Source organism: Salminus brasiliensis, chromosome 14 (genome assembly GCF_030463535.1).
Source record: "Salminus brasiliensis chromosome 14, fSalBra1.hap2, whole genome shotgun sequence".
In the NCBI taxonomy this organism is placed as follows: Eukaryota; Metazoa; Chordata; class Actinopteri; order Characiformes; family Bryconidae; genus Salminus; species Salminus brasiliensis.
In genome coordinates this window covers 37,149,693-37,159,692 of record NC_132891.1, presented here as the reverse complement: position 1 = coordinate 37,159,692, position 10,000 = coordinate 37,149,693, and the positions used below count along the sequence as shown (strand labels likewise).

Here is a 10,000-nt window from a genome sequence, read left to right as displayed (position 1 = left end):
TCTGCTGCTTTGGCTCTGATGTACTCCTGAGTGAGCGGTGAGTTCTGCAGCTTCTGCCGCACAGCCTTCTGGGAGTCAAACTCCTCCTCCTGCAGCTTCTGTATCTCCGCTTTCAGAGCTAGAGTGGTGTTAAGCACCGCCCCCTCCTCCAGCTGTCCATCACTCTGAGCTGAATTAGGGGGCAGGAATTGGCCACACCTGTCATCCGCGTATGAACCTGGAACACACATGTGCAAATGAAAGCACACACACACACACACACACACACACACACACACACACACACACACACACAGCTATTTTCCCTCTCACCTTGTTTCCTCTTGCTGTAAGGTTTCCCAGGAGCTGATTGGTTGCTGCAGGGTTGTGGAGTTGCCGTGGTGACGGGATGTGTTCCCACTGAGCGTGCCCCATGGGGGCCGGGGGGGTTGGTACGGAACTCTGGATTCACATCAAAGCGCACCTGTACAAGTACACACATTCTGCCTTATCATCATTTAATCATCGTCACTCAGGCCTGAAATCTAGAATAATAATGAATACATCAGGATCAGTAAAGAAACGCTACACACTGTCTTTCTGTCATGAGCGTTTTTGATTGAATGAAAATCATATAAAAGAATTAAATCCTGTAGTAAACTGGTTTACAGCATTTCTGAGTTCCTGCTGGTGTGAGTTGCAGTACGCTATTAGTGCCCCCTGCTGGAGAAATTAAAACATCATTATTATTATTATTATTATTATTATTAATAATAATAATAATAACAACAACAGTAATAACAATTACACATTTATTAATAATGATGCATTTATTATGTTTATTAATAACACAGCAATGCTATGTGATAGCCCAATGTTAATTAACAGTTTATTAACGCCTCACAATAATACACTGGTTAGTGAGGACTATTAAATTTACATAATATAGTGTTTATCAGATTGTTATTGGTAATAATACACTTCTTATTAACAGCTTATTACTACCCTTTAATAATAGTGTTTATTAACATCTTAGTAATTCTACCATAATACTGCTTATTTTTCCAGATTAATCATATCTCATAATAATATACTGCTTATTTCCAGACGATAAATGCTCCAAAATAATGAGACTGGGGGGACCCTACTGCCTCCTCAACCATAAAGCCTGTGTGTGTGTGTGTGTGTGTGCGTGTTCTGACCTGTCGTGGCCGTGTGTGTGTGTCTTTTTTCTGTGTGTGTGCTGGTCGTTCCGGGCTGAGCGTGACGGACAGGTCGAGCTCCGGACACTGGGTTGGAAGATGGGCGGGGCTTATAGGGAGAGGGGGCGGGGTTGTGTGCATCATCGTCTCCCCAAACACTACTGCACTCTCCAGGTTCATCCCCTGCTTAGAATAGAGATAAAGCCCACCTGCATATCACCTCATACAGACCTAGTCCTACCTGTACAGGTGTACACTGTTTTACTAGCAGGACTGGTCTGTCAGCTACAGGACTGGTCTGATAGCTACAGGACTGGTCTGATAGCTACAGGACGGGTCTGTCAGCTACAGGACTGGTCTGATAGCTACAGGACTGGTCTGTCAGCTACAGGACTGGTCTGTCAGCTACAGGACGGGTCTGTCAGCTACAGGACTGGTCTGATAGCTACAGGACTGATCTGATAGCTACAGGACGGGTCTGATAGCTACAGGACTGGTCTGTCAGCTACAGGACTGGTCTGTCAGCTACAGGACGGGTCTGTCAGCTACAGGACTGGTCTGATAGCTACAGGACTGATCTGATAGCTACAGGACGGGTCTGTCAGCTACAGGACTGGTCTGATAGCTACAGGACGGGTCTGTCAGCTACAGGACGGGTCTGATAGCTACAGGACGGGTCTGATAGCTACAGGACTGATCTGTCAGCTACAGGACTGGTCTGATAGCTACAGGACTGATCTGATATCTACAGGACTGGTCTGATAGCTACAGGACGGGTCTGATAGCTACAGGACTGATCTGATAGCTACAGGACTGGTCTGATAGCTACAGGACGGGTCTGATAGCTACAGGACGGGTCTGATAGCTACAGGACTGATCTGTCAGCTACAGGACTGGTCTGATAGCTACAGGACTGATCTGATAGCTACAGGACGGGTCTGATAGCTACAGGACGGGTCTGATAGCTACAGGACTGATCTGTCAGCTACAGGACTGGTCTGATAGCTACAGGACTGATCTGATAGCTACAGGACGGGTCTGATAGCTACAGGACTGATCTGATAGCTACAGGACGGGTCTGATAGCTACAGGACTGATCTGATAGCTACAGGACGGGTCTGATAGCTACAGGACTGATCTGATAGCTACAGGACGGGTCTGATAGCTACAGGACGGGTCTGATAGCTACAGGACGGGTCTGATAGCTACAGGACTGATCTGATAGCTACAGGACGGGTCTGATAGCTACAGGACGGGTCTGATAGCTACAGGACTGATCTGATAGCTACAGGACGGGTCTGATAGCTACAGGACTGATCTGATAGCTACAGGACGGGTCTGATAGCTACAGGACTGATCTGTCAGCTACAGGACTGGTCTGATAGCTACAGGACTGATCTGATAGCTACAGGACGGGTCTGATAGCTACAGGACTGATCTGATAGCTACAGGACTGGTCTGATAGCTACAGGACTGGTCTGATAGCTACAGGACGGGTCTGATAGCTACAGGACTGGTCTGATAGCTACAGGACGGGTCTGATAGCTACAGGACGGGTCTGATAGCTACAGGACTGGTCTGATAGCTACAGGACTGATCTGTCAGCTACAGGACTGGTCTGATAGCTACAGGACTGGTCTGATAGCTACAGGACGGGTCTGATAGCTACAGGACTGGTCTGATAGCTACAGGACCCCATCTCTGCACCTGGTGTGAATCTGTACACTCGGTATCACCTGGTTCTCTCTGTATCATCACCGCTCTTGTATATTAACGTTAGCTATAATGAAGCTGAAGCTAGGCTCTACCTCCGACTGTCCGCTCCACCTTAAGAGCTGCTCCACCTTAAGCGCTGCTCCACCTTAAGAGCTGCTCCACCTTAAGCGCTGCTCCAGCTCCGCTCTGGCGCCCCGCGGGATGTGGCGCTAACAGCTGCAGCAGTAGCCCCGGAACGGCAGATCACACCTACCGAGAAACGCTGCTCGCCCGGCTGTGCTCCTGCACGAGGTGAAGTGTGTGCGAATGCTCCCGGTTTCTGGTTTTACCCGGTTTCTGGTTTTACCCGGTTTCTGGTTTTACCCGGTTTCTGGTTTTATTCTCCACAAACCCGAGTTTAAGACTCCCTCCAACGGACCAACAGACACTTCCGTCAACAAAGACGCGACGCATGCGCACACAGCGCCGCGCAGTGGAGGAGGGAGAAACTACCGGTCTGCCTGCCTGTCTGTCTGCCTGTCTGCCTGCCTGCCTGCCTGCCTGTCTGTCTGTCTGTCTGTCTGCCTGCCTGCCTGCCTGCCTGCCTGCCTGTCTGCCTGTCTGCCTGCCTGTCTGTCCATTTAACACGACTGCAGCAAAGCTCTACTATACTGTTAAAGGGGAAGTCTAAGTAAACTACACATTCAGAACAGACCTTATGCATATTTATGTAAATGTCGATATGTTATAACATATTCCACATGTATGATATACGTAAGTATCTATATGTAATAACAATACCATATATATATATATGTGTGTGTGTGTGTGTGTGTGTGTAAGTATCTATATGTAATAATGTCTATGTATAAATATTTATGATGCTGTAATGAGAGCAGAAACAGGTGAGAGGGTAGTTGAGGTTATTTATTAGAGAAGTTACTTTCTTCCATCCAAACCCAAGTCAATAACTCGCCCAGCCTGAGAGAGAGAGAGAGAGAGAGAGAGAGAGAGAGAGAGAGGTTTGACCTGTATAGACTAAAATAACCACTGTCTCTCTCTCTCTCTGTACCATTGGAGAGGATGGCAAAGGCGTCGCCGTGGCGACTAAGGCACAACTGTAACCATGGTGAGAACAGAAGTTCAGAAGAACAACAGAGCTGTGATTGTAATTTACAGTCAACGATTCAGTACTGTCTCTGATAAGCAACACACACACACACACACACACACACACACACACACACACACACACACACTTAAGACATGGCATAACAAAGCCGTAACTAGGCACTAACGCTTTAAGTAATAACACATTCATTAGCTCTCACTCGCCCTCACTCACTCTCACTCGCTCTCACTTTTTTTTACAGAATAACAATGAATAGAGCAGAATCAGAACAGGGTTTCGACTCGTTACTGCTGTTAATTACTCATTATCACTAATCCTTTAGAAAATCACAGCTTTTAAAAAACATCTCATTAAAAATGACGTTACAGAGTGTGTGTAGGTGTGTGTGTGTGTAAGGCACGGTACAGTGAACATCATTCCACAGTTCTCCGTCCTCCTCAGAGTCCATTACGCTTCTACGTTGTTACTTTCTTCCATTCTTCTACCTGCCAGGACGAAAGACTCAGTTTCCCATGATGCCCTGGGCTCAGTGTGGGTCTTTGAGGGCGCGCAGGATGTAGTTTTCTCGCTCTAACTGAGCGTTCCTCTCAGATAGCTCCTTTATCTGCTCCCGCAAAATCTCCACCTCCTCCCTCACTGCCAGCATCAGGTGGGCTTTCACCAGGTCCTACACACACACACACACACACACACAGGGTCATACATATACTGCTTAATATGCTCCATTTTAATATTATACCGCACATTCACACACTCCACTTTAACGTTTAGCGTCTCCACAGGAACACTGGTCCACTTTTAGCTCGGATGGTTGCATCACACCTCTGTAATGTACAGCACAGCATTCTACACACAGCTGAGAGGAAACACACACACACACAGTCTTACCATGGCTTGCTCAATCTTGTTGTCGATGGCAATCATACTGTTACTGGAGCCACTGCAGGAAGAAACACACACACACACACACACACACACACACACACACACACACACACATTAGAACAGTGTGAGCAGCAGTTTTTCTCTGAAGCAGTAACAGAACACACCCCTGACAAACTGTAACCCCTTATAATGAAGTAGCTGGTCTCTCTCTGCTCGTCTGCAGCTGAGAAAAGCGTCAAGAACAGCAACAAACCGGACTGTTTTCTGCCCAACATAGAACAAAAGCAGACTTCTCACACACACACTCATACACATTCACACACATTCACACTCACACATTCACACACACACATTCACACACATTCACACTCACACATTCACACACACACATTCATACACATTCACACTCATACACATTCACACTCACACATTCACACTCACACACACACTCATACACACACTCACACATTCACACTCACACATTCACACTCATACACATTCACACTCACACATTCACACTCACACATTCACACTCATACACATTCACACTCACACACACACTCATACACACACTCACACATTCACACTCACACATTCACACTCATACACATTCACACTCACACATTCACACTCACACATTCACACTCATACACATTCACACTCACACACACACTCATACACACACTCATACACACACTCATACACACACTCATACACACTCACACATTCACACACACACATTCATACACATTCACACTCACACATTCACACACATTCACACACATTCACACTCACACTCACACTCACACTCACACATTCATACACATTCACACTCACACTCACACACACACACTCACTCGCACACACTCACACATTCACACACACACATTCATACACATTCACACTCACACACACACTCATACACATTCACACTCACACATTCACACACATTCACACTCACACATTCACACTCACACATTCATACACATTCACACTCACACTCACACACACACACACACTCACACATTCATACACATTCACACTCACACACTCACTCACACACTCACACTCACTCGCACACACTCATACACATTCACACTCACACATTCACACACATTCACACTCACACATTCACACTCACACATTCATACACATTCACACTCACACACTCACTCACACACTCACACTCACTCGCACACACTCATACACATTCACACACACACATTCATACACATTCACACACTCACTCACACATTCACATTCACACACACACATTCATACACATTCACACACTCACTCACACATTCACACACACACACTCATACACATTCACACACACACATTCACACTCACACATTCACACTCACACACTCACTCACACACACACACTCACTCGCACACACTCATACACATTCACACACATTCACACACACACATTCATACACATTCACACACACACATTCATACACATTCACACACACACTCACACACTCACTCACTCACACTCACACACTCACTCACACACTGACACACACACTCTTGTACTGTGCTGCACTTGTGTTCTGTATGCACTGTGTCTGTGTTGCTCCAGGGTCCTGCAGGAACGTTGTTTGGTTTCACTGTGTTCTCTGTATGGAGCTGAAATGACAATAAAACCCACTTGACTTGACTTGACTTGACTTGACTCACATTTACACACACACTCACACACACACTCAGTGCAGAACAGCGCAGTGTGACAAGGATGTTATTGTGCTGAAGTGTGTCAGGGCAGCACATGGTTCACATTACTGCTGTCTGTTCCTGATGGAAAAACACACTCATGAAAATAAAGAGCTGCGAGTAATCGGAACAGAGAGAGCGCTAAAGTTCGGAAAGCTCTACAAACCCGCTCCACACCGACCAAATGACCCTAAAAACAGCTAATGCTAACATGCCCATAACTGAGATGATCCCGAGCCTGCACTCGGTTTACCTGCGCAAGAACAGCAGCAGCGAGACAAAGGTGGAGTCAGAGGGTCGGATCCCTTTGCGCCACACCCCCTTTTCCCACCCCTTCTTCTTATTGGGCGCTACACTGGCGTCAGTCAACCTGGAGGCACTATGCAGATGTTCTGGACTCACAGGAGCTCCAGGCTTCTGAGATGGAGCGTCAGACCGGCTCTGATTAGCACTGACAGGAACAGGGCTGCCAGCGAGGACTGAACCACAACGTGCGCTGGATAGCAAGGTGTGTTCAGGGTGTCCAGACAGTCGGAGTGTCTCGCCGGCTCTGCTTTGGCTACAACACCTAGGAACATCTCCTGCACCAGGGCGAGGAAGTCCCTGACCTCGTTTTGGAAAACTGGACGCAAAACTTATATCAGAGCTTGCATTAGCCCCTTTCACATTAGCGCAGCTGCTGTCATTAGTCCTTCTTGCAGAGACGGCCCCAGTCCCTCTCACTGAGCTAAAAGTCCTGCTAGTAGAGCCTCTGGCAGGGCTAGTGATGCCTTTAGCACAGCTGTTGTCAGTAGTCTTACTAGATGAGTTAACATTAGTCCCGGTCATGGAGCTAGTAGTATTGATTATATCACAGTTAGCACTAGATCCGGTCACAGACTGACATAGGGTAGGGCCTATAGTGAAGCTACTGCTAATGCCTGTAGCAGAGCTAGCTGTAGGGACTATACTCGAACTGCCACCAATAGTCCCTGTTGTAGAGATAGGACCAGTCCCTGTGGAAGAGGAAGCCCCCATTCCTGTCATGGAGTTAGCAGTAATGCAGATAGGTGTGCTACTGCTTGGGATCTCTGTGGTGGTGCTGGAACTAGACCCTCCGGCAGAGTCAGAGCGAGTCCCATTAGTAGCATATACAACAGAGCTAGTGTGCTCAGTGGGCCAAGTAACAGTGGAATCCAGGGAGGGCCCAGAGGTGGAGCTGCCAGTGAGTCCTGTGGGTCCTGTGGTGAAGCTGATAGCCTGTGCTTCAAGGCTGCTGGTTTCGGATGCGCTGGATCCAGTTACCGCAGAAGGGACAGAATGATCTGTGCATGGTCTCGTGATGGAGGTGGTAGGCTGTGTGGTAAGTTTGGGTTTAAGCCCTGTGGTGGCTTTACTGGTAGGCCTTCTGGCGGAGATAGACTTGGGTCCCGTGGTGGAGGTGGTGGTAGGCCCTGTGGTAGAGGTAGTGCAGTCTGAATAAGGTGTCAGCCAGGTGTCACTCAGAGGCCGTGAGCTGAAGCGTACCAGCCTCAGTCGGCCTCTGTCCAACCTCGGCTCTGCGTCTTCTATCGGATCGGACGAGAAGACGCCCTGCTTTCCGACTGGCCACGAGTCACGCGGCCTAACCCGCGGAACATTCCGCCCAGCTTCTTTCCCTCGGAGAGTAACACCCGCAAACTCTCCGTCGCCGTCTCCATCCCTGCGGAGGAGGGAATGTGGGATGGGAGGAGTGGGCGGGGGTCTGGACCAGGTGGAGGGGGTGTGTGCTGCTGTGTTGTGGGGGAGTGGCTCTTTGGCTGGTGCCGGTGAAGGACCGCTGACCGTTTTCAGACCAGGAGAGGGAGACTGGAAGGTGGGCGGAGTCGGCCGAGAGTTTGAATTGGAGGTGTTTGGGCTGGAGGCGGGGCTTGAAGGAAGGTGAAGAGGGCGGGGCTGTTTTCGGGTCTCGAACACGGACACCAGCTTTCTCACGCTACCAAACATGGCAGGAAGCGACTGAGTCACACACACCAAGCGGGCAGGATGTTACATCAACAGGACGCTGAAATGGCTGCAACGTCCTGAGTCACTGTGCTGGTTTCTCCTGGCCTCTGTCTTCTCAGAGCCGCAGGAAGAGCGCGAGCAGACAGCCGCCCACACAAACCCACCAGGCACTCGACCGAAACCCACAGGGGGTTTTACTGAGGGTTAAAGGTGCGAGACGAGGCGGTGTGAGATGGAGGCAGTGTGAGACGAGAGTGTGAGCTCTTCTCAGAGCTGGAGATTCGTGCAGTCTGATCCAGCCTCCAGACGGTTCACATTCAACCTATCAGCTCCACTTATCTGACGGCCACTGGAACAGAACAGTCAGTGGGTCTCAACAGTTGATCTGCTACCAGTGTGTGTGCTCGGACTGCGGGCAGTGGAGTGAGGGTGTGTCAGATATCAGCACCTGGGAGAAACGAGAGCATCCTCCACCACATCTTTAGGAACTCTCACACAGTAAAAACCGCGGCCCTGCTGAAGGACTCTAGAAAGGGCTCGCCCTGCTGGGGAACTGACCCCCACAGGAAGGGCGATCTTCTCATCCACTTAAACCCACCAGCTCAGATCCTCGCTTCATTTCTGACCCTGTAAACCGGCCTCAATCTCACTTTGCAGAAATGCAATGAAAAGAGAGCGAGAGGCTCTGTCAGCTCACTGTCCGACTGTCTCTCTCTCAGGATATATCTCAGTACAGTGGTTTAGAACCGGTTCAGATGTTCTGTAGGACTATCAGTGGATTTCGAGTGTGGAGGCTGAGAGTTACTGTGCCTGGGATTGAGAGGAGAGAAATCTCCATCTTCCTCACCCTCGAAATGCTCGCCCTCGTTACGTCAGCGACACTCACAGCCTGACCATCGAGAGAGAGAGAGAGATACAGAGGGAGAGACAGAGACAGAGAGAGAGAGAGAGAGAGAGAGAGAGAGAGAGGGAGAGAGAGACAGAGAGAGGGGGAGAGACAGAGAGAGAGAGAGAGAGAGAGAGAGAGGGGGGGAGAGAGAGACAGAGAGAGGGGGAGAGACAGAGAGAGAGAGAGAGAGAGAGAGAGAGAGAGGGGGGGAGAGAGAGACAGAGAGAGGGGGAGAGACAGAGAGAGAGAGAGAGAGAGAGAGAGAGAGAGAGAGAGTGCACGCTGTTCTCTGTGGTGTGTATTAGTGCAGTCTGGGTGTTGCTGGGTTGAGGGTGTGTATTGTGTGTATTCCTCCAGCGTAAGCTCCGTCTCCCTGGGGTCAGCAGCGTCCCCTAAATCTCCGTCACAAGACCTCCAGCCTCCTCACAACGCCATAATCCCACACTGCGCTCCGGTGCTAATGCTAATCCAGCTGCTGGTGGTGCCAGTGAGGGGATCAGCCCAATCTGGAGAAAATGTCCAACTTTCAGA

General features: G+C 49.1%; 2 protein-coding genes across 7 annotated transcripts in view; both read right to left on the bottom strand.

Moving 5' to 3' along the window:
• Positions 1–3,359, bottom strand: part of ppp1r35 (protein phosphatase 1, regulatory subunit 35) — a 4,071-nt gene extending 712 nt beyond the window's left edge. The window contains exons 1-5 of one of the 5 annotated variants that reach the window (XM_072696810.1): positions 2,990–3,359; positions 1,182–1,367; positions 649–702; positions 313–463; positions 1–217 (exon numbers count right to left, since the gene is read on the bottom strand). The exon at positions 1–217 is cut by the window's left edge and continues 2 nt beyond it. In XM_072696810.1, the coding sequence (XP_072552911.1) occupies positions 1–217; positions 313–463; positions 649–702; positions 1,182–1,361 (602 nt within the window). In that variant the 5' untranslated portion in view covers positions 1,362–1,367; positions 2,990–3,359. The remainder of the gene's footprint in view (positions 218–312; positions 464–648; positions 703–1,181; positions 1,368–2,989) is intronic. The other 4 variants (XM_072696809.1, XM_072696812.1, XM_072696811.1 and 1 more) reach the window with 4 other exon arrangements.
• A 429-nt stretch (positions 3,360–3,788) lies between these two features.
• Positions 3,789–10,000, bottom strand: part of LOC140577253 (TSC22 domain family protein 4) — a 15,643-nt gene continuing 9,431 nt past the window's right edge. Inside the window, exons 3-4 of one of the 2 annotated variants that reach the window (XM_072697144.1) lie at positions 4,897–4,948; positions 3,789–4,675 (exon numbers count right to left, since the gene is read on the bottom strand). In XM_072697144.1, the coding sequence (XP_072553245.1) occupies positions 4,535–4,675; positions 4,897–4,948 (193 nt within the window). In that variant the 3' untranslated portion in view covers positions 3,789–4,534. Of the gene's footprint in view, positions 4,676–4,896; positions 4,949–10,000 lie in introns of those variants that run through there. The other variant, XM_072697145.1, reaches the window with a different exon arrangement.